Source organism: Oncorhynchus masou, chromosome 31 (assembly GCF_036934945.1).
Source record: "Oncorhynchus masou masou isolate Uvic2021 chromosome 31, UVic_Omas_1.1, whole genome shotgun sequence".
NCBI lineage: Eukaryota > Metazoa > Chordata > Actinopteri > Salmoniformes > Salmonidae > Oncorhynchus > Oncorhynchus masou.
Window position 1 is genome coordinate 27,276,778 of NC_088242.1, and position 25,467 is coordinate 27,302,244.

Below are 25,467 nucleotides of genomic sequence, written 5' to 3' on the forward strand. Positions count from 1 at the left end.
GCCTGTTATGTGTCATTTAGTCATGTACAAGTATCCTACTTTTCAACAATAGTTTTGTTTCTTTATTCTCCCTCAGTGGTTAATCATAGTCCTGGTAAACAAATAGATGCACCACTTGTAGACTAGGGTACATCCATTGCCATTTAAAGAGAGTCTGGTAGCCTTAGCAACACCTCTAGAGCTCTTGTCTGTGCCCTTTACTGTCCGTGCATCAGGGGGAAACACGGAAGACCTCCTCTGGGGTCTGAGATGCCGCAGTGAATTCACTTACACTGACAGCCCAGTGTGTCCTCACATACTCACACACACTCATAAACAATCCACCAAGACCCAGTCTCTAGCCTGGCTGGTCCCAGATCTGTTTGTGCCATTGCCTACTCCATCGTCATTGTCAAGCCGTGACAATTCCATAAGGAGTTGGCAAGAGAGCAGACACAGACTGGCACCCAGGCTATACAGTCTCCAGATCCACAATGACTCCTTCATTTCACCCCCAGGGAAGAAAAATCTGTACATATATACTTTGTCCACTCCTGTCATCCGGCTTTCCTCTAAAGATCCCTAGAGTGATTTCCCACTATCTCCCTACCTGTCTCTCTCCCTCTCTCTCTCTCTGTCTTGCGCTGGGGCGGAGGCTGATTGGAGCTGACGTGAGGATGGCATTGTCCCTGTCGAGTTAATGTGGCCCCGCGGGTGCCATCATCCCTCTAAAGGCCTGAACACAGCGCTTCTAAGGGCTGAGAGAGGGGGGAGCTGTGGGAGTGGGAAATAGAGGATATAGGCGAAAGAACAAGATCAGAGAAGAATGCATGGAGAGATGTAGTAGAGTTAAAGAAAGGTTTCGAGCAACAAGGAGTTGTGGTAGACATAGAGACCGAGAGGCTCAGAGGTGTTCAGAGAGCGACAGTGTTTCTCTTGCATTATCAATGTCTTGGGGATCTTTGTGGTTCAGTTATTGTACTTGAGTCATGGTGGTGGGTGGCGATGCTGATGCATTGTTGCCCTATCTTTTAACCCCCCTTCATCCAGTATCTTTGAAACACTCCGACACTCCTCTCTATCCTGTACATTTTTGTATCTGTTTCTGTATCATTGTAGGTACAGAGGAACTCAGAGCTCCATTCTCAGACAGTGACCTCTGTCTTGCTGTTGGTGGAGTAGCTCTTATGCCTGGTGTGGTGGTAGGAGGATGGGTGGCCGTATGACACAGGGTGGTTGAACATCTCCGGGAAATTCTCTACGCTGTGCTGTCTCCTGGTGGAATAGACATGCTGATGGGCTGAGATGTGCCCAGGCTGGGAGGTCTGCCTCTGGACGTAGTGTCCACTGGTGTCCCAGGCTTTCAAGGCCGAGCTAGAGAACAGGGGGTGGCTGGTGGTCTTGGACAGGCGGGACCTCTCCGGGTGGCTCTGGGGGATGGAGATGGAGAGGGGGGCGTGGAGGTTGTGGTGGGTGGGGAGCTGGTGGTGGTCCTGATGAAGGTAGGACTTGTCCTTAGGGTGCAGGGAGATGGGCTGGAAGGCTGGAGCTGCCTGGTACTGGGAGAAGTCCATCAAAGGGTAGCTCTTATAGTATCCCCTAGAGGCAGTGTCCGCTGCAGCAGACAAGAGAGAAGAGAGTTAGTGGCCTGAAGTTAACTGTCAACTGTCTAAGAAGAGGCCCTATTTCAGAAAAAAAAACTAAAATACTCGACTGTAATAATCCTGGAAGTTTGTGTTATAAATAGGGTGGGCACTAGGAGGCCAGTGTGTCAGGTAGCTTCAGCTCAGGGGGATGGGGACAGCCTCGGTCAGCTCAGGGGGACGGGAACAGCCTCGGTCTCAGAAGTGAGGCCAGTGCTTCCAGAACCCCGATCCCTCAGGCACACACACTCCTAACCCTGTCCTGCTCGCTTTGTGTGTGTGCTCTCGTGAATTTATTGTTCTGTCTCTCTCCATGAACACGTTAATCACACAGATGATGCTTTTGGTTTTGAATGAAGCACCAGAGTTGGTGTCAATTCCATTTCAATTCAGGAAGGATTTTCATAAAAAATATAATAATCAAGTGTCTGCCTGTACATATGTACAGTATGTGTGTTCCTACATACGTTTATATACGTGTGTATGTGTGTGTGTCTACGTGTGTACGTGTGACCTCTGTCAGGTCGGATCAGCGTTATCTGCCAGGCAATATGTATGTGTGTAATGCCTGGATACTCATTAGAGAGAGAGAGAAATCTAAGAGAGAAAGAGCGAATGATTCTGAGAGGAATTCAGAGTGCAATACTTTCCATTCCACTCTCGTCAGTGAATCATCCCTTTATGCCTGAAAAGTAAATTATGAGGTGACAGAGATTCCGTTCCCTGTCCATTGCTGTATTTCTCTTCAGTCTGTTGGTGTGAATGGTGTGTTCTGTCCCAACACACTGCCATAATGTTGTTTCAGACACAAAATAATACATTACTGTGAATAGTATAGAGTGTGCGACTTTAATATTTCTATCTCCCAAGTTCATGATCTGCCAGTCTGTACCACAACATCACTGTAGCTCCTGGGGGCATGTTTTGGTTTTTGCCCAACACAGCTGATTCAAATAACTTACTCAACATCAAGCTTTGATTATTTGAATCAGCTGTGTAGTCCTAAGGAAATTAACAAAACGTGCACCCAAGGTTTGGAAAACCCTGGTTTACATGACCTTCACCGGAATCAAACTGTGTATATACACTCAGTGGCCAGTTTATTGGGTACACCCATCTACTACCGGGCTGGACCCATTTTTTTGCCTCCAGAACAGCCTGAATTATTCGAGGCATGGATTCTACAAGGTGTGGCATTCAAATGTTGCTCAATTGTTATCAAGGGACCAAACGTGCCAGGGAAAAATGTCCCACACCATTACACCACCACTACCAGCCTGTAACCATTGACACCAGGCAGGATGGGGCCATGGACTCATGCTGCCTATGCCAAATCCTGACTGGCATCAGCATGACGCAACAGGAACCGCGATTCGTCGGACCAGATTATGTTTTTCCACTCAATTGTCCAGTGTTGGTGACCGTGTGCCCACTGGAGCCGCTTCTTGTTTTTAGCTGATAGGAGTGGAACGCAGTGTGGTCGTCCGCTATAGTAATCCATCCGCGATAAGGACTGACGAGTTGTGCTTTCCGAGATGCTGTTCTGCACACCACTGTTGCACTGCGCCATTATTTGTTTGTTTGTTTGTTTTTTTCCTGTGAGCTCACACGATGTTTGCCATTCTACTTCGACCATTCTCATAAACAAGATGTTTTCTCCCACAGGACTTAACTGACTGATTGTTTTTTGTTTGTCGCACCGTTCTCTGTAACCTTTAGACACAGTGATGTAAATAAAAATTCTTTAAAGAACTACTTAAGTAGTTTTTTGGGGCATCTGTACTATTTCTATTTTTGACAACTTTTACTTCATTACATTCTTAAAGAAAATAAGTACTTTTTACTCCAAACATTTTCCCTAACACTCAAAAGTACTCGTTACATTTGAATGCTTAGCAGGACAGGAAAATGGTCCAATTCACACACTTATCAAGAGAACATCCCTAGTCATCCCTACTGCCTCTGATATGGTGGACTCACTAAACACAGATGCTTCCTTTGTAAATTATGTCTGAGTGTTGGAGTGTTTTGTCTGGTTAGCTTAATGTAAGAAATATGAAATTATTTAACTTTTTTTACCTTTGATAATTCAGTATATATTAGCAATCACATGTACTTTTGATACTTAAGTATATATAAAACCAGTAATATTTTAGTGGGTGACATTTATTGAGTAATTTTATATTAAAGAGTATCATCTTTACTTTAACTTTTTCCACCACTGCCTAGACACTGTCACGCGTGAAATGACCAGGGGGCTGGACGTTTGAGATACTGGAACCAGTGCGCCTGGCACCGCCGATCATGCTACGCGCAGTCGCTAGGGTCACTCGTTTTGCCCATTCTAACGTGCAATCGATGTCACGTTGTATAATGATAGGAAACAGGAGCAGAAATATGAAATAGGGGCTTTTATTTCTCTACCCAAAATAGCTTATGTCATGAACATTAAATAGACGAAGCCCAAAACAAATACGTATACATATAACACAGGGCTGAAACCCGAACAAAGAGCAAGGTGTAAACCTCTAATAAATACACGGGACGAGACCCATAATGTCACGACTCCCACCGAAGGTGGCTCCCCTGCCTGTTCGGGCGGCGCTCGGCGGTCGTCGTCGCCGGTCTAGTATCCCCACCAATCCCTTTTTCCTTTTCTGTTCGTTTGGTCTTATTGGTTGCACCTGTCCTTTATTTTGTTTCTTGATTTATGCCTATTTAAGCCTGTTAGGCCCACCTAGGTTTGTCCGGGATTGTACCTCGGATAGGAGCAAGTCCTCCATCATACGGCCATTCTCCACCGGATCGGGTCGGCAATGGACCAGATGATGGAGAGGATGGACCGATGGGAGAGGAATAACCTCCCTACCTCACCCCCAGCTCCTCTTCTGCCAGCACCACCTACCCCTCCTCCGGCATCCGGATCCGGTGCCCTGCGTCTGGCGCTCCCCAGGGAGTACGATGGAATGGCGGCTGGGTGCCAGGGGTTCCTACTACAGCTGGAGCTGTACCTGGCTACCGTTCATCCGACTCCCTCGGGGGAGGACAGCGTGGGCGTCTTCGTCTCCTGTCTGACTGGTCGAGCCCTGGAGTGGGCCAACGCAGTGTGGAATGGCCCAGACTCGGCGAGGGATCACTACCCCGAGTTCACCCGCCGGTTCCGGGCCGTGTTCGACCACCCACCGGATGACCGAGCAGCGGATGAACGGCTGTTTCACCTGCGACAGGAGACGAGGAGCGCGCAGGACTTTGCGTTGGAGTTCCAGACCTTGGCCGCCGGGGCGGGGTGGAACGACAGGGCCCTGATGGACCACTATCGCTTTAGCCTAGCTTGTCGGGACACCACCCTCTCCCTCGACGAGTTATTGACATGTCCATCCGACTGGACAACCTGCTGGCTGCCCGCGGGAGTCCAGAATATGCCCTGTTGGTTCCACCTCCAGACCCTCCCGCTCCAATCCCCATGGAGTTAGGGGGGGCTGCATCGAGGGTGACCGGAGGAGGCTCGGAGAGGACACACTGCCGATCGGTGCTCGAGGAGCTCGTCTGGGAGTCGGGAAGGCTGGCAGAGCACTCCTTGTTCACCCCAGGTGAGTCAGCACCAGACTCACCCAGAGCTCCCTGTTGGTCATATGTTCTTACTAATTTATTTTTCTGAGTTTTCTCCCTCTCTACAGCATAAGGCGCTAGTCGATTCAGACGCAGCTGGGAACTTTATGGATCGTGGGCTCACGTTAAGGCTAGGGACTCCCCTGGTGTCGTTAGGCCAACCTTTCCCCGTGCACTCCTAAGATAGCCGACCATTAGGGTCAGGGCTGGTCGGGGAGGCCACGGTTCCACTGGACATGGTAACGCAGGGGGATCATAAGGAGCGGATTAGTCTCTTCCTTATTGATTCACCTGCGTTTCCAGTGGTGCAGGGGATTCCCTGGCTGACTAATCACAATCCTAAGATTTCATGGAGACAAGGGGCTCTCCGAGGGTGGTCAGAGGAGTGTTCAGGCAGGTGCATCAGAGTTTCCATCGGTGAGACGATGGTGGAGAGTCCAGACCAGGTTTCCACTGTGCGCATTCCCTCTGAATATGCCGGTTTGGCTATCGCCTTCTGTAAGAAGAGGGCGACCCAATTACCACCTAATAGATGAGGGGATTGCGCGATAAACCTCCTGGTAAACGCTGCACTTCCCAGGAGTCACGTGTACCTGTTGTCCCAGGAGGAGACAGTGGCTATGGAGACATACGTCACTGAATCTCTGGGACAGGGGTACATTCGGCCCTCCACGTCACCCGTCTCCTCAAGCTTCTTTTTTGTGAAGAAAAAGGAGCGAGGTCTGCGTCCGTGCATTGATTATAAAGGTCTAGAGTCCATCACAGTGGGGTTTAGTTACCCGCTACCTCTCATCGCCACGGCGGTGGAATAATTTCACGGGCGTGTTTCTTCACAAAACTGGACCTTAGGAGTGCATATAATTTGGTGCGTATCCGGGTGGGAGATGAGTGGAAGACCGCGTTTAGTACCACATCTGGCCATTATGAGTACCTCAACATGCCCTATGGGTTGAAGAATGCTTCAGCCGTTTTCCAATCTTTCGTAGACAAGATTCTCAGAGACCTGCATGGGCAGGGGGTGGTAGTGTATATCGATGATATACTGATCTATTCTGCCACACGCGCCGCGCACGTGTCTCTGGTGCATAGGGTACTTGTGCGACTGCTGGAGCATGATCTGTATGTCAAGGCTGAGAAATGTGTGTTCTCCAAACAAGCCGTTTTCTTCCTGGGTTAACGCATTTCCACCTCTGGGGTGGTGATGGAGTGTGACCGCATTAAAGCCGTGCGTAATTAGCGTTTTTTAGGGTTTGCAAATTCCCACCGGAGGTTTATCCGGGGTTTTGGTCAGGTGGCTGCTCCCATTACCTCACTGCTGAAGGGGGGACCGGCGCACTTGCGCTGGTCAGCAGAGGTGGATTTTCTCACCGACCTTCCCCCGTCTCAGGGAAACACCACGATCCTGGTCGTTGTGGATCGGTTTTCTAAGTCCTGGCGTCTCATCCCGTTGCCCGGTCTCCCTACGGCCCTACAGACTGCGGAGGCTCTGTTTACCCATGTCTTCCAGCACTACGGGGTGCCTGATGACATCGTTTCAGATCGGGGTCCCCAGTTCACGTCCAGAGTTTGGAGGGCGTTAATGGAACGGCTGGGGGTCTCGTTCAGCCTGACCTCAGGTTTCCACCCCGAGTGTAATGGGCAGGTGGAGAGAGTGAACCAGGATGTGGGTAGGTTTCTGCAGACGTATTGCCAGGACCGGCCTGGTGAATGAGCGAGGTACGTCCCATGGGCGGAGGTAGCTCAGAACTCCCTCCGCCACTCCTCTACTAACATGTCACCGTTCCAGTGCGTGTTGGGCTACCAGCCGGTCCTGGCTCCATGGCATCAGAGCCAGACCAAGGCTCCTGCAGTGGAGGAATGGGCTCCTGCGGTGGAGGAAACAAGTCCACGAGCTTGTTTCATTAAAACAAGCTAGTGGACGGCAGAAGAGGAGCGCTGACCAACACCGCAGTGAGGCCCCCGTGTTCGCACCAGGGGCCCGGGTCTGGCTTTCGACCCGAAACCTGCCCCTCCGCCTGCCCTGCCGGAAGCTGGGGCCGCAGTGTGTGGGGCCATTTAAAGTCCTGAGGATGATAAATGAGGTGTGTTATAGGTTACAGCTGCCTCCTTACTATCGTATTAACCCCTCGTTTCATGTGTCTCTCCTCAGGTGGCTGGTCCCCTGCAGGAAGGTGAGGTGCCGGAGGTGCCGGAGGTCCCTCTGCCCCCTCCGGACATCGAGGGGTCGCCGAAGTACACAGTACGTGCTATCCTGGACTCTAGACGCCGGGTGAGGGGCCTACAGTACCTCGTGGACTGGGAGGGGTACGGTCCGGAGGAGAGGTGCTGGGTACCGGTGGGGGACATTTTGGACCCTTCACTACTGAGGGACTTCCACCGCCTCCACCCGGATCGCCCTGCACCTCGCCCCCCCGGGTCGCCCTCGAGGCCGGTGGCGACACGCTGCGGGAGCCACACGTCGGGGGGAGGGTACTGTCACAACTCCCACCAAAGGTGGCTCCCCTGCCTGTTCGGGCAGCACTCGGCAGTTGTCGTCGTCGGTCTACTGGCCGCCACCAATCCCTTTTTCCTTTTCTGTTCGTTTGGTCTTATTGGTTGCACCTGTCCCTTATTTTGTTTCTTGATTTATATCAATTTAAGCCTGTTAGGCGCACTTAGGTTTGTGCGGGATTGTAGCTCTGTTAGAGTGTGGATATGTATTTGTATTTTATTTTCTCCGGACTGTTTGGGTCCTGTGTTGGGCTGGTCACTTTTATGCGCCCAGTATTTTGGCGTGACCGTTTGTACCGGAATAAAATAGGAGTTTCCAAACCCTCTGCTCTCTGCGCCTGACTCCAACCCCACTACTCCTCGAAGACTGTGACACGTAATAACAAGTGCACACTAACATGGTAACCCGCAAGCGAATACAACACAGCACAGGTACTCACAAGGCCAACGGACACGAAACAATAATCAACAAGGACAAAGGGGAACAGAGGACACATATGTACACATACTAATCAGGGGGATAGGGAACCAGGTGTGCCTATTGAAACAAGACAGTCCGGGGTTGGTGGTAATGAATCCAGTTCAGTGACGCCTAGAAGGCCAGTGATGTAGTCCTTCGGAGCTGGTGAACGGAATGAGCAGCAGTACCTCGAACAGTAACGGAATGCCTTGATGCCTGTCTGCCTGCTTGATGCCTGTCTGCCTGTAGGAGCAAACCATTTTTGTGAACCTAATAAACTGCCACTGAGTGTATATGGATCTGACCTACACTTTCCAGAAAAGCGCTGAGACTGTATTGCCAGTAGGATATCTTCTTTCATTCATGATATGTCTTTTCAATGAAGGGAGCCGAAACCACATCAGATGCCAGCTTGAAAACCTTACGGTGGTTTGAAAAGGTTACAGTGCTAGTCTGGATTATGATCAGCATGTCCTGGAGTGCACAGTGTGTGTGTGTGTGTGTGTGTGTGTGTGTGTGTGTGTGTGTGTGTGTGTGTGTGTGTGTGTGTGTGTGTGTTTATGCATGTGTGTGTGTGCGCGCATGTTTGTGTCCATTATGCATGTGAATGTGTGTGTGTGTGTGTGGCCTTACCCACAGCCCTGAGGGAGTTGTACTTGTTGAGGCCCAGTCCACTGAGGTTGCTATGAGGGTGTGGCATTCCTGGGTATAAGGCTGAATTGTTCAGGTGGTAGTGCTCTGTAGGGAGAAAGAAGAATAGAGAGTAAGAGAGAGCGAGATGGAGAGAAAAAAAGAGAATAAAGTTAGTAATAAGATTAATACCACTTTATTTGTCAATTGTACAGACAGCATACTATGTAAATGCTCCTAACATTTGTGATGGGATTGAGAATTCTCCTTCCCTATCTGTCACAGATCTATCACAGCCCAACACTGCCTGTTGCAAAGTGCTGTTTTTCCAAGGGAGGATGTGGCCCCTAGTGCTAAATGAGGTGTGACTAATTAACAATGGAACAAACAAACTAAGTAGAAAAAAACTGCATCAATGACTCTGTCATGCTGTCAGGGGGAACAAGAAAAGTGGGACACAGGGGTTGCATAGGGGCAGAGCCATCTCACACCCTGCATGGCCAGTGGCCATAGAACTGGGGTCCGTTAGTAGCCTATATGAGCACATACAGTAGGCTCCCATGATCATTCCTACATACCGGTACATCGCCATAAAAATCCCCAAGTGTTTTTCCCTATAATGTACTGTTACACCAACATTGCCAAGGCATGCCAGCGCAGTTTGCAATATATACAGTGCCTTCGGAAAGTATTCAGACCCCTTTAATTTCTTCACATTTTGTGACGTTACAGTGTTATTCTAAAATAGATTAAATACAAAAAAACTCCTTAGCAATCTACACACAATACCCCATAACGACAAAGCGTAACAGGTTTTTAGGAAATTTTGCAAATGTATGAAAAATAAAAAACAGAAATACCTTATTTATATAAGTATTCAGACTCTTTGAGACTCGAAATTGAGCTGAGGTGCATCCTGTTTCCATTGATCATCCTTGAGATGTTTCTACAACTTGGAGTCCAACGGTGGTAAATTCAATTGATTGGACATGATCAGGAAAGGCACACATCTGTCTATATAAGGTACCACAGTTGACAGTGCATGTCAGAGCAAAAACCATGCCAAGAGGTTCGAAGGAATTGTCCGTAGAGTTTCGAGACAGGATTGTGTCGAGGCACAGATCTGGGGAAGGGTACCAAAAAATGTCTGCAGCATTGAAGGTCCCCAAGAACACAGTGGCCTCCATCATTCTTAAATGGAAGAAGTTTGGAACCAGTGGTGTAAAGTACTTAAGTAAAAATACTTCAAAGTACTACTTAAGTAGTTTTTGGGGGTATTGGTACTTTACCTTACTATTTATAATTTGGACAACTTTTACTTTTACTTACTACATTCCTAAAGAGAATGATGTACTTTGTACTCCATACATTTTCCCTGACACCCAAAAGTACTCGCTGAATGCAGGACACGAAAATTGTCTAATTCACACACTTATCAAGAGAACATCCCTGGTCATCCCTACTGCCTCTGATCTGGCAGACTCACTAAACACATGCTTTGTTTGTAAATTATGTCTGAGTGTTGGAGCATGTGCCTGGCTATCAGTACATTTAAAAACAAGAAAAGGATCCCACCTGCTTTGGTTTATTATTTATAATTTTACTTTAACATTTGATACTTAAGTATATTTAAAACCAAATACTTTAAAACTTTCACTCAAGTAGTATTTTAATGGGTGACATTCACTTTTACTTGAGTAATTTTCTATTAAGGTATCTTTACTTTTATTCAAGAATAACAATTGGGTACTTTTTCCAAACACTGTTTGGAACCACCAAGACTCTTCCTAGAGCTGCCCACCCAGTCAAACCGAGCAACGGCCTTGGTCAGGGTGGTGACCAAGAATCCAATGGTCTCTCTGACAGAGTTCCTCTATGGAGATGGGAGAACCTGTCAGAAGGACAACCATCTCTGCAGCACTCCACCAATCAGGCTTTTGTGGTAGTGTGGCCAGACGGAAGCCACTCCTCAGTAAAAGGCACATGACAGCCCGCTTGGAGTTTGCCAAACAGCACCTAAAGGTCTCTCAGACCATGAGAAACAAGATTCTCTGGTCTGAGGAAACCAAGATCGAATGCCAAGCATCACGTCTGGAGGAAACCTGGCACCATGTTCACGGTGAAGCATGGCGGTGGCAGCAGTGGAGATGCTTTTCAGAGACAGGGACTGGGAGACTAGTCAGGATCAAGGCAAAGATTAACGGAGCAAAGTACAGAGAGATCCTTGATGAAAACCTGCTCCAGAGCGCTCAGGACCTCAGACTGTGGCAAAGGTTCACCTTCCAACATGACAATGACCCTAAGCACACAGCCAAGACAACGCAGGAGTGGCTTTGTGACAAGTCTCAGAATGTCCTTGAGTGGCCCATCCAGAGCCCGGAATTGAACACAATCAAATCTCTGGAGAGTACTGAAAATAGCTGTGCAGCGATGCTCAACCCTCCAACCTGGCAGAGCTTGAAAGGATCTGTAGAGAAGAATGGGAGAAACCCATTCATACCCAAGAAGACTCAAGTCATACCCAAGAAGACTCAAGTCTGTCATCGCTGCATATGTGCTTCAACAAAGTACTGAGTAAAAGGTCTGAATACTGATGTTAATGTTATATTGAAGTTTTTTTTTTCAAAAAAACTGTTTTTGCTTTGTCATTATGTGGTATTGTGTGTAGATTTAAAAATATATACACTGCTCAAAAAAATAAAGGGAACACTTAAACAACACAATGTAACTCCAAGTCCATCACACTTCTGTGAAATCAAACTGTCCACTTAGGAAGCAACACTGATTGACAATACATTTCACATGCTGTTGTGCAAATGGAATAGACAACAGGTGGAAATTATAGGCAATTAGCAAGACACCTACAATAAAGGAGTGGTTCTGCAGGTGGTGACCACAAACCACTTCTCAGTTCCTATGCTTCCTGGCTGATGTTTTGGTCACATTTGAATGCTGGCGGTGCTTTCACTCTAGTGGTAGCATGAGACGGAGTCTACAACCCACACAAGTGGCTCAGCTAGTGCAGCTCATCCAGGATGGCACATCAATGCGAGCTGTGGCAAGAAGGTTTGCTGTGTCTGTCAGCGTAGTGTCCAGAGCATGGAGGCGCTACCAGGAGACAGGCCAGTACATCAGGAGACATGGAGGAGGCCGCAGGAGGGCAACAACCCAGCAGCAGGACTGCTACCTCTGCCTTTGTGCAAGGAGGAGCAGGAGGAGCACTGCCAGAACCCTGCAAAATGACCTCCAGCAGGCCACAAATGTGCATGTGTCTGCTCAAACGGTCAGAAAAAGACTCCATGAGGGTGGTATGAGGGCCCAACGTCCACAGATGGCGGTTGTGCTTACAGCCCAACACCGTGCAGGACGTTTGGCATTTGCCAGAGAACACCAAGATGTGCAAATTCGCCACTGGCGCCCTGTGCTCGTCACAGATGAAAGCAGGTTCACACTGAGCACGTGACAGACGTGACAGAGTCTGGAGACGCCGTGGAGAACATTCTGCTGCCTCCAACATCCTCCAGCATGACCGGTTTGGCGGTGGGTCAGTCATGTGCGGTGGCATTTTTTTGGGGGGCTGCACAGCCCTCCATGTGCTCGCCAGAGGTAGCCTGACTGCCATTAGGTACCGAGATGAGATCCTTAGACCCCTTGTGAGACCATATGCTGGTGCGGTTGGCCCTGGGTTCCTCCTAATGCAAGACAATTCTAGACCTCATGTGGCTGGAGGGTGTCAGCAGTTCCTGCAAGAGGAAGGCATTGATGCTATGGACTGGCCCGCCCGTTCCCCAGACCTGAATCCAATTGAGCACATCTGGGACATCATGTCTCTCTCCATACACCAATGCCACGTTGTACCACAGACTGTCCAGGAGTTGGCAGATGGTTTAGTCCAGGTCTGGGAGGAGATCCCTCAGGAGACCATCCGCCACCTCATCAGGAGCATGCCCAGGCGTTGTAGGGAGGTCATACAGGCACGTGGAGGCCACACACTACTGAGCCTCATTTTGACTTGTTTTAAGGACATTACATCAAAGTTGGATCAGCCTGTAGTGTGGTTTTCCACTTTAATTTGGAGTGTGACTCCAAATCCAGACCTCCAAGGGTTGATAAATTTGATTTCCATTGATAATTTTTGTGTGATTTTGTTGTCAGCACAATCAACTATGTAAAGAAAAAAGTATTTAATAAGAATATTTCATTCATTCAAATCTAGGATGTTATTTTAGTGTTCCCTTTATTTTTTTGAGCAGTGCATATATTTAACCTTTATTTAACCATATATTCAAGTTGAGAACAAGTTCTCATTTGCAACTGCGACCTGGCTAAGATAAAGCAAAGCAGTAAGACACAAACAACAGAGTTACACATGGAATAACCAAACGTACAGTCAATAACACAACAGAAAAGCCTATGTACAGTGTGTGCAAATGAAGTAAGATTAGGGAGGTAAGGTAATAAATAGGCCATAGTGGCGAAATAATTACAATTTATTAATTAAACACTGGAGTGATAGATGTGCAGAAGATGAATGTGCAAGTAGAGATACTGGGGTGCAAAGGAGCAAAATAAATTATAACAAATGGGGATGAGGTAGTTAGGTGAGCTATTTAAGGATGGGCTATGTACAGGGGCAATGATCTGTAAACTGCTCTGACTGCTGATGTTAAAGTTAGTGAGGGGATTTGTGAGAGGATTTGTTCCAGTCATTGGCAGAAGAGAACTGTAAGGAAAGGCGGCCAAAGGCTTTGGGCGTGATCAGTGAAATATACCTGCTGGAGCTCAGGGGGACGGGGATAGACTCAGTCTCAGCAGTGAGGTCAGTGTGTCAGACAGCTTCAGCTCTGTGGGACGGGGACAGCCTCGGTCTCAGCAGTGAGGTCAGTGTGTCAGTGTGTCAGATAGCTTCAGCTCAGGGGGATGGGGACAGCCTCGGTCAGCTCAGGGGGACGGGGACAGCCTCTGTCTTAGCAGTGAGGTCAGTGCTTCCAGAACCCCGATCCCTCAGGCACACACACTCCTAACCCCGTCCTTCTCACTTTGTGTGTGTGCTCTCGTGAATGTATTGTTCTGTCTCTCTCCATGAACACGTCAATGACGTTCTGTTCTCTCTGAGCTGAAGTCATAATGCCCCTTTCACACAGATGATGCTTTTGGTTTTGAATAAAGCACCAGAATAGGTGTCAATTCCATTTCAATTCAGGAAGGATTTTCATAAAAAAATATAATAATCAAAATGTTATTTCAATTCACTTCCTGAATTTAGAGAATTTAAATGGAATTGATCCAAACACAACATGAGAAACACATTTGCTGCTGCTGTGTGTGTCTGCCTGTATGTACAGTATGCGTGTTCCTACATACGTTTATATACGTGTGTGTGTACATATGTGTGTGTGTGTGTGTGTGTCTTCATGTGTGTGTATGTGTAAGTTGTCTCCAGGTCTCTGTCAGGTCGGATCAGTATTGTCTGCCAGGAGACATTTATGTGTGTGATGTCTGGATATTCATTAGAGAGAGAGACAAATCTAAGAGAGAAAGAGTGAATGTTTCTGAGAGGAATTCAGAGTGAAATACTTTCCATTCCAGCCTCTAGTCAGGCGGGGCTTTACCTAGCAAAGACTTATAAATGACCTAGAGCCAGTGGGTTTGGCGACGAATATGAAGCGAGGGCCAGCCAACGTAAGCCTACAGGTCGCAGTGGGGGGTAGTATATGGGGCTTTGGTGACAGAACGGATGGCACTGTGATAGACTGCATCCAATTTGTTGAGTAGAATGTTGGAGGCTGTTTTGTAAATGACATCGCCGAAGTCAAGGATCGGTAGGATAGTCAGTTTTACGAGGGTATGTTTGGCAGAATGAGTGAAGGATGCTTTGTTGCAAAATAGGAAGCTGATTCTAGATTTAATATTGGATTGGAGATGCTTAATGTGAGTCTGGAAGGAGAGTTTACAGTCTATCCAGACACCTAGGTATTTGTGGTTGTCCACATATTCTAAGTCAGAAGCGTCCAGAGTAGTGATGCTAGACAGGCGGGCAGGTGCGGGCAGCGATCAGTTGAAGAGCATGCATTTAGTTTCATCTTCCTAATATTGAGTTGCCACAAAGTGGATTTAACAAGTGACATCAAAAGGGATCATAGCTTTCACCTGGTCAATCTGTCATGGAAAGAGCACGTGACCCATACAGTTGAAGTTGGAAGTTTACATACACCTTAGCCAAATACACTTAAACTCAGTTTGTCACAATTCCTGACATTTACTCCTAGTAAAAATTCCCTGTCTTAGGTCAGTTAGTTTACTATTATTCTCACATTTCACACTTAAAATAGAGAGAATCATTTATTTCAGCTTTTATTTCTTTCATCACATTCCCAGGGGGTCAGAAGTTCACATACACTCAATTAGTATTTGGTAGCATTGCCTTTAAATGGTCTGACTTGAGTCAAATGGTTCGGGTAGCGTTCCACAAGCTTCCCACAATAAGTTGGGCGACTTTTGGCCCATTCCTCATGACAGAGCTGGTGTAACTGAGTCAGGTTTGTAGGCCTCCTTGCTCGCACACGCTTTTTCAGTTCTGCCCACAAATTTTCTATAGGATTGAGGTCAAGGATTTGTGATGGCCACTCCAATACCTTGACTTTGTTGTCCTTAAGCCATTTTGCCACAACTTTGGAAGTATTCTTGGGGTCATTGTCCATTTGGAAGACCAATTTGCGACCAAGCTTTAACTTCCTGACTGATGTCTTAAGATGTTGCTTCAATATATCCACATAATTTTCTTTCCTCATGATGCCATGTATTTTGTGAAGTGCATGATGCTGCCACCCCCGTGCTTCACGGTTGGGATGGTGTTCTTCGGCTTGCAAGGCTCCCCCTTTTTCCTCCAAACATAACGACGGTCATTATCTTTTCTCCATGTGCAGTTGCAAACCGTAGTCTGGCTTTTTATGGCGGATTTGGAATAGTGGCTTCTTCCTTCAGCGGCCTTTCAGGTTATTTCGATTTATAGGACTAGTTTTACTGTGGATATAGATACTTTTGTAACTGTTTCCTCCAGCATCTACACAAGGTCCTTTGCTGTTGTTCTGGGATTGTTTTTCACTTTTCGCACCAAAGCGCGTTCATCTCTAGGATACAGAATGCGTCTCCTTCCTGAGCGGTATGACGGCTGCGTGGTCCCATGGTGTTTATACTTGCATACTATTGTTTGTACAGATGAACGTGGTACCTTCAAGCATTTGGAAATTGCTCCCAAGGATGAACCAGACTTGTGGAGGTCTACAATTTTTTTCTAAGGTCTTGACTGATTTCTTTTGATTTACCCATGATGTCAAGGAAAGAGGCACTGTGTTTTGAAGGTAGGCCTTGAAATGCATCCACAGGTACACCTCCAATTTATTCAAATTATGTCAAAAGCCATGACATAATTTCTGGAAATTTCCAAGCATAGTCAACTTAGTGTATGTAAACTTCTGACCCACTGGAATTGTGATACAGTGAATTATAAATGAAATAATCTGTAAACAATTGTTAAAATAATTACTTGTGTCATGCACAAAGTAGATTTCCTAACCGACTGGCCAAAACTATAGTTTGTTAACTTCTTTGGGACTGGGGGGCAGTATTGAGTAGCTTGGATAATAAGGTGCCCAGAGTAAACTGCCTGCTACTCAGGCCCAAAAGATAGAATATGCATATAATTAGTAGATTTGGATAGAAAATACTCTGAAGTTTCTAAAACTGTTTGAATGATGTCTGTGAGTATAACAGAACTCATATGGCTGGCAAAAACCTGAGAAGAAATCCAACCAGGAAGTGGGAAAACTGAGGTTTGTAGTTTTTCAAGTCATTGCCTATCGAATATACATATTGCATATTGCACTTCCCAAGGCTTCCAACTAGATGTCAACAGTCTTTAGAACCTTGTTTCAACTTCAACTGTAAAGGGGGAGAGAATGAGAGCTGTTTGAGTCAGGAGTCTTGCAGAATGCCATGAGCTAAATCATGTGCGCGGCCGTGAGAGGTAGTTGCGTTCAGACAAAGGATTTGTCCGGTTGAAACATTATTGAAGATTTATAAAAAAAAACATCCTAAAGATTGATTCTATACATAGTTTGACATGTTTCTACGAACTGACATAACTTTTTTGACTCTCCGTCTGAACTATCGCCTGGATTTGCCCGTGCCTCGTGAGTTTGGATTTGTGAACTAAGCGCGCAAACAAAAAGGAGGTATTTGGACATAAATTATGGACTTTATTGAACAAAACAAACATTTATTGTGGAACTGGGATTCCTGGGAGTGCATTCTGATGAAGATCATCAAAGGTAAGTGAATATTTATAATGCTATTTCTGAGTTTTGTGACACACCTCCTTGGTTGGAAAATGGCTGTATGTTTTTCTGTGGCTAGGTGCTGACCTAACATAATCGCAAGGTGTGCTTTCGCCATAAAGCCTTTTTGAAATCTGACACAGTGCTTGCATTAAGGAGATGTTTATCTATAATTCCATGCATAACACTTGTATCTTTTATCAATGTTTATTATGAGTATTTCTGTAATTTGATGTGGCTCTCTGCAATTTCACCGGATGTTTGTTGAGACAATCCATTTCTGAACATAGTCATTTACAACATTAACAATGTCTACACTGTATTTCGGAACAATTTGATGTTATTTTAATGGACAAAAAAATGTGCTTTTCTTTCAAAAACAAGGACATTTCTAAGTGACCCCAAACTTTTGAACAGTAGTGTACATACAGTACCAGTCAAAAGTCCTCATGAGAGCTGGTTTCATCATAGCGCTTGATAGTTTTTGCGACTGCACTTGAATAAACTTTAAAAGTTCTTTATATTTTCCAGATTGACTGGCCTTCATGTCTTAAAGTAAAGATGGACTGTTGTTACTCTCTGCTTATTTGAGCTGTCCTTGCCATAATATATACCTGGTATTTTACCAAAATTGGCTACCTTCTGTATAGCACCCCTACCTTGTCACAACAACTGATATTTTGATTTGTTTAACACTTTTTTGGTTACTACATGGAGAACCTCCTGGGGACAAACAGCCTTGCCCACATGTTTTACTGAGTAAAACATGTACTACATACATTTTAGGGCGGCTGTAGAAAACCCTCATGACCAGGTTGTCAGGGGGTGTGTGACTTGTTCAGCCAATCAGAGGCCTACCTCTTTTGCTAGTTTTCGACTTCATTAAGGGTATTTTCGGCTGTTCGGGAACATCATTTTTCTTCTCGAGGCAAGCCGACGTCGGTAGCCAAAGTCTATTCTCCTTTGTCGGTGATTGGTCAACAGTATGGATTCTTCAATAAAGCCTTTGTTGTCATTCAATGAGAGACAACTTGTTTTTATGCCCATTTCTTTATTGATAAATACATCCTAGTTAGATGTACAATTGCATAACTAAGATCTCCTCGGCAAAAACATCAAAATTAATGACAGACTTCTTGAGTTATCTTACTGGCTACGGAGTCTCAAAATGGACAAATGGTATTATTGCCATTTTTTTCTAGTTTTTCAAGTGAAGGACTTTTAAGGGAGTATGCGAGCACACTTGTTCGGTTCATCTGGCTGGGTTCGGCTAGGCACCAGCTGAACTGAAGGCGAAGGGAAAACTGGCCACCACTTCCCTCCATTCTATTGACTAATAATTAGATGGATAGAACTGATCACAGATTTGTTTTAATCAACAGGACTCGTAACTGCAATACTCTCTGTTTTTTTGAAACAATGCTTTCAGACAAGATACCACACCATGCACAGGATGCTGCTGAGGGGATGACAGCTCATAATAATGGCTGGATATATATTCTATCTTATATCATGACTGCTATATATATATTCCACTTCAGGACGACAACAACTACAACAAGCAGGCACTTTACGAACTGTACGAGGCTATTAACAAGCAGGAAACCATGCACCCGGAGGTTGCTTTTCTTGTTGCTGGTGATTTTAATTCACACCACTAAGACACGTGACCCTCAACTTTTACCAACACCTATTTCTTACCACTAGGGGCAATAAAGTCCTAGACTGCTGTTACTCAACTTACAAGCATGCATTACAAGGCCCTTACTCGTCCCTCCTTCAGCAAATCCGATCATCACTTGTTTTTGTTTATTTTTTTTATGTATATATATTTTTATAGTGTCACTCATCTTCATGATGCTCAGCCCATATGGGCTTATAAGACATTGTATTTGTTGTATACAAATAACATTCCATACTTATGCACTGAGTGTACAAAGCATTAGGAACAACTGCTCTTTCGTTGACATAGACTGACCAGGTGAAAGCTATGATCCCTTATTGATGTCACCTGTTAAATCCACTTCAATCAGTGTTGATTAAGGGGAGGAGACAGGTTAAAAGAGCTTTAAGCTTTGAGACAATTGAGAAATTAATTATATATATGTGTGCCATTCAGAGGGTGAATGGGCAAGACAAATGTCTTTGAACGGTAGCAAGTGCCTTGCGCACCAGTTTGAGTGTGTCAAGATCTGCAACGCTGCTGGGTTTTTCATGCTCAGTTTCCCATGTGTATACAATACTACTTCATTAATCCCCAAGGGGCAATTAATTCCTGGCTGACAGGCTGCTTCAGACAGGACAAACACACACATTGTGCAATTTAAGAAACTTAAAGTTAATGGTAATTACAGTTCTTAATTCATTGCAGGGCTAAACTATTTCTAGGTCTTCCTTAATGGTCCTCGATGGCCTCGGGCACAAACGAGGCCCTGTGCCTATTGGTGGAGCACTTGAGACAGCGCAGGCGGCGTCCAAGGGGGAGCAGTTGAAACTGTGGGTTGAGGACATGAGTGCTGAGGATGTTATAGGCCTTCCTCCTGGCCTGCTGCTCAAAGAATGAAGCCAGACTTATGAGAGGCACACCGGGGATCTTACAACAGGTGTTCACAATGGCTTGGAGGTGCTTCTTGTTCTTGACAGAAAGGAATGTGAACCAGCATACGAAGGAAAAACAGCATGCTCTCGGTTTGCGATATCGATTTGTGGACAATTAATTAATTCCGTTTCATGAGGAAGTATTGCCTCTGGTGAGCTTTTTCAAACTTCAGGGTGTTATCAAAGATTGTAACAAGATATTTATGCTGGTCCACAATGTCCACCTCTTCACCATGGATGATCACCTGGCCCATCCTGGGGGGCTTCCTCCTGATTTCGACTACCATTTCCTTCATCTTGGAGACATTCAACTCCAGCAGCGCACTGTCACACCACTCAATGAAGTCCTGTAGGGCTGGTTCATGGTCCTACTCAGACCCTGGGTAGGATGGCAGTGGTCGTGAGCACTCTGACAGTCATGGGTATACGTAGAACAGGTATTTCCAAACTGGGCTACAATGTACCCCCAGGGGTACACGCAATGCCGTCGGGGGTAGCCAAATAAAAATGTGACTCACATATAAAATACAATTATTTAAAAAATTGGAGAGAAAAAATTCACATTTTCAAACAGTCAATTTATATTTTCCTACGGGGCTATACATTTGGGAGAGGTTTTTTTCTCGCCTGAGTAGCCTCGTTTCACGGCCAAAAATAAAATTAAACCATCCAGTGTTCAGCAAAATAACAACACAATGTCAAATACAGGTAGCCTCGTCAAATAATTAACATCCAATCACATTAACCGTTATTCTCTCGTGGGAATTTCACTAACGGTCTGTATGTAGCCAAATGTAGCCGTTGCTCATTCTCTTTGCTCTAAAATTGATAAATGGTTAGAGAAAGTAAGGCCCGCGTCCATAGAGACACATACCAGCTCTACTGGTAGTACTGCTACTACCAGAAGTACTACACCGGCACCTGTCGACGACACAAGTTGTTCTGCTTCCACGAGCACATCCAATGCTAGCATCAGTAATTCTACATTTGTTGTTAGCCCAGCTAGCACGGACACTGACAGTTGTGAAGAGCTACTGCCCCCTTACCCAGGAAAGCACCGAAAAACAGACAGGGACGTTGGACCATGGAAGAGGCACAAATATGATGAGAACTACATTGATTTGGGGTTCACTTATATTGGGAGTAGTGCCTTTCCTCAGCCACAGTGTGTTATATGTGCAAAAGTACTCTCTCACAACTCGATGAAACCTTCACTCTTGCGCAGACGTTTAGAAACAAAACATGCCAATTTGAAAAATAAGCCACGGGAGTTTTTTGAGCGAGAATTAAGACGACGTTTGAGTAGTGAGACATGTATAAAAGCAACAGATACCATTAATAAGAAGAGTCTAGAAGCTTCTTGAGCTTCTTCTTGAGCTACCGAGTGGCTAGGACAGGCAAGTCCCATACTATTGTGGAGGACTTCATTTTTGCCGCTGCCGCGGATCTGATTGGGACAATGCTGGGGGGAAAGGTCAAAAAACTAAACAGACAATGAATTAATCAAACAACACTGTTTCACGACGCATCAATGACATGGCAGGAGATGTTTTGAAACAATTTCTGCTTTGCATACATGCCAGTGAATTCTATGCATTACAGCTGGATGAGTCAACAGACGTGGCGGGCCTGGCACAGTTCCTGGTATATGCCCGTTACGTTTATGGGGGGTCAATTAAGGAAGACATCCTCTTCTGCAAACCACTGGAAACCAGGACAACAGGAGAGTATATTTTTAAAGTACTGGACAGCTTTGTGACATCAAATGGACTTTGGTAGTCAAGATTTGATTTGAGACGTAAGATAGTGGCCGGGCCACTCAAGGACATTCAGAGATTTGTCCCGAAGCCACTCCTGCATTGTCTTGGCTGTGTTCTTAGGGTTGTTGTCCTGTTGGAAGGTGAACCTTCGCCCCAGTCTGAGGTCCTGAGCGCTCTAGAGCAGGTTTTCATCAAGGATCTCTCTGTACTTTGCTCCGTTCATCTTTCAATGATCCTGACTCGTCTCCCAGTCACTGCCGCTGAAAAACATCCACACAGCAGGATGTCACCACCACCACGCTTCCCCGTAGGGATGGTGCAAGGTTTCCTCCAGACTTGACACTTGGCATTCAGGCCAAAGAGTTCAATTTTGGTTTCATCAGACTCGAGAATCTTGTTTCTCATGGTCTGAGGGTCCTTTGGGTGCCTTTTGACAAACTTCAAGCGGGCTGTCATGTGCCTTTAACTGAGGAGTGGTTTCCGTCTGGCCACTCTACCATAATGGCCTGATTGGTGGAGTGCTGCTGTCACAACTTCTGCCTGAAGTCGATGCCTCTCCTTGTTCGGGCGGTGCTCGGCGATTGATGTCACCGGTCTTCTAGCCATCATTGATCTATGTTTCATTTTCCATTGTTTTGTCTGGTCTTCTTACACACCTGGTTCCAATCCCATTCATTTATATTGTGTATTTAACCCTCTGTTTACCCTCAGAGATTGTTTATTGTTATGTTCATGTTTTATGGATTAGTGTGTGACGGGTTCTTGTACCCACATTTATTTTATTATGGACTTTGGTTTTGGAGTTTGTGTTTTAAGTTATTAAAATACTTCATTTATACCAAGTTTGATTCTCCTGCACTTGACTTCCCTGCCACCTACATACACGATGTGACAGCTGCAGAGATGGTTGTCCTTTTGCAATGTTATCCCATCTCCACAGAGGAACTCTGGAGCTCCGTGAGAGTGACTATCGAGTTCTTGGTCACCTCCATGACCAACGCCCTTCTCCCCTGATTGTTCAGTTTAGACGGGCGGCCAGCTCTAGCAAAAGTCTTGGTGGTTCCAAACTTCTTCCATTTAAGAATGATGGAGGCCACTGTGTTCTTGGGGACCTTCAATGCTGCAGAAAGTTTGTGTTACCCTTCCTCAGATCTGTGCCTCGACATAATCCTGTCTCAAAGCTCTACGGACATTTCCTTCGACCTCATGGATTGTTTTTTTCTCTGACATACACTGTCAACTGTGGGACCTTACATAGACAGGTGTGTGCCTTTCCAAATCATGTCTAATAAATTGAATTTACCACAGGTGGACTCCAATCAAGTTGTAGAAACATCTCAAAGATGATCGAAGGAAACAGGATGCACCTGAGCTCAATTTTGAATCTCATAGCAAAGGGTCTGAATACTTATGTAAATAAGGTGTTTCTGTGTTTTAGTTTTTATAAATTTGCAATCACTTCTAAAAAACATTTTTCTCTTTGTCGTTGTGGGTTTGGAGTAACAAAATGTGGAAAAAGGGAAGGGGCCTGGCTACTTTCCGAATGCACTGTATGTGTGTATGCCTACATCAAATGAGTGGTATGTGATCTAGCAAAGAAGAAGCTGGGAGATGGAGAGTTGGAGTTATGCCCTGCATATTAAGAAAAATTCTCCATTAAATTATGACCAAGTAAGACCTTCGGCGTGGTGACCCACTGAAGAAAGAACAAGAGGGCAGGAGCGGCCCATTATGGTTATGTAATGTCATGTCTTCCCAGTCTGGTCTGGCTGGGTGGTGTACATTACACTGCAGACCAGGCCATCTATGATAGATAGTGTAGATATGTGTCCTTAGATGTCTGTTCCAGTTGGTCCTGGGCTACTCTCTCTGTCTGAACAGTGGAGGGTTGTTGAGACTTGATGCAGTCATTTGAGGGACAGAGGGAACAGGCTGGAGTTATGCAGCAGTGAAGCAGCAGTACTATTACTAACATAATTAAAGAAAAAGACTAGGGTGGACTGTATCTTAGGCTAGGTTGAAGAGTGATATTGCCACTGTGGCGCATCAGTAAGAATGCAGGAACGAAGGTTCAAGAAAAGGTTTCCAGTTCTTGTTATTTATTCACTAACTAATAGGGCACAGCAGAAGGTCACAGGAGCACATGGGTGGTAAGATGGAGATTTGATGGCTCGTAAGGCCGGAAGATAAGTTTGTGACAAGTTATGATAGGAGGTTGTGGTCTGAAGGGAATACAAAGAGGAGATAGATAAAATACATTAGTATACAAGACAAAGTGCCATAAATAAGGAGAAATATTTAAGTATATCAACAATGCTAACCAAACAAAGGACATTACCAATAAAATTAAATTAAATCAAATGTTATTTGTCACATATGCCTAACACAACAGGTGCAGACCTTCCAGTGAAATGCTTACTTACAAGCCCTTAACCAACAATGCATTTTTTTGACAATACCCCCAAAAGTAAGAGATAAGAAAAACAAATAATTAAAGAGCAGCAGTAAATAACAATTGCGGGGCTATATACAGGGGGGTACCGGTTCAGAGTGAATGTGTCAATGATCGGGGGCACTGGTGTCGAGGTAATTGAGGTAATTATGTACATGCAGGTAGGGTTACTAAAGTGGCTATGCATAGACAATAACAGAGAGTAGCAGCAGGGTAGGGGGGGGGTGCAAATAGTCTGGGTAGCCATTTTATTGGCTGTTCAGGAGTCTTATGGCTTGGGGGTAGAAGCTGTTTAAAAGTCTCTTGGACCTAGACTTGGCGCTACAATATTTCTTGCCGTGCGGTAGCAGAGTGAACAGCCTATGACTTGGGTGGCTGGAGTCTTTGACAAATTTTAGGGCCATCCTCTGACAATGCCTGGTATAGTGGTCCTGAATGGCAGGAAGCTTGGCCCCGGTGATGTACTGGGCCGTACTCACTACCCTCTGTAGTGCCTTGTGGTCAGAGGCTGAGCAGTTGCCATACCAGTCGGTGATGCAACCCATCAGGATGCTCTCGATGGTGCAGCTGTAAAACCTTTTGAAGATCTGAGAACCCATGCCAAATCTTTTCAGACTCCTGAGGGGAATAGGTTGTGTTGTGCCCTCTTCACAACTGTCTTGATGTGCTTGGACCATGTTAGTTTGTTGGTGATATGGACGCCAAGGAACTTGAAGCTCTCAATCTGCTCCACTACAGCCCCGACGGTGAGAATGGAGGTGTGCTTGGTTCTCTTTTTCCTGTAGTCCACTATCTTCTCCTTTGCCTTGATCACGTTGAGGGGGAGGTTGTTGTCCTGGGCACAGGGACTATGGTGGTCTGCTTGAAACATGTTGGTATTACAGACTCAGACATGGAGAAGTTGAAAATGTCAGTGAAGACACTTGCCAGTTGGTCAGCGCATTCTCGGTATACACGTCCTGGTAATCCGTCTGGCCCAGTGGCCTTGTGAATGTTGACCTGTCACATCGGCTGCGGAGGACGTGACCACACAGTGCATGCATGCATGTTTCAGTGTTACTTGCCTCAAATCAAGCATAGAACTTTTTTAGCTCATCTGGTAGGCTTGTGTCACTGGGCAGCTCTCGGTTGTGCTTCCCTGGCATGTTCTGACCTTAGTTCTTTTGTTATGTCTTTGTTTTAGGTTGGTTTTAGGCTGGGTAGCCTTTTCCCACCTGTGTTTCGTGGGTGATTGTTTCTGTCTTTGTGTATGTCACCAGACAGGACTGTTTCGTTTCGTGTCATTCTCTTTGTTATTTTTGTTTGAGTGTTCTGAGTTATAATAAATATCACCATGAACACGTACCACGCTGCGCATCGGTCCGATCCTTGCTACTCCTCCTCAGAAGAGGAGGAAGACGAGCGTTACATTCGCTTTGTATTCTGTAAAAGTTTGCAAGCCCTGCCAGATCCGGCAAGCGTCGGAGCCAGTGTAGGACGATTAGATCTTAGTAAAGTATTGACACTTGCC

General features: G+C 45.7%; 1 protein-coding gene across 1 annotated transcript in view; it reads right to left on the reverse strand.

Moving 5' to 3' along the window:
• Positions 1 to 389: 389 nt before the first annotated feature.
• LOC135525144 (protein shisa-9-like) overlaps positions 390 to 25,467 on the reverse strand; it is a 38,750-nt gene continuing 13,672 nt past the window's right edge. The window contains exons 3-4 of the mRNA XM_064952881.1: positions 8,815 to 8,919; positions 390 to 1,594 (exon numbers count right to left, since the gene is read on the reverse strand). Of these exons, the coding sequence (XP_064808953.1) occupies positions 1,125 to 1,594; positions 8,815 to 8,919 (575 nt within the window). The 3' untranslated portion in view covers positions 390 to 1,124. The remainder of the gene's footprint in view (positions 1,595 to 8,814; positions 8,920 to 25,467) is intronic.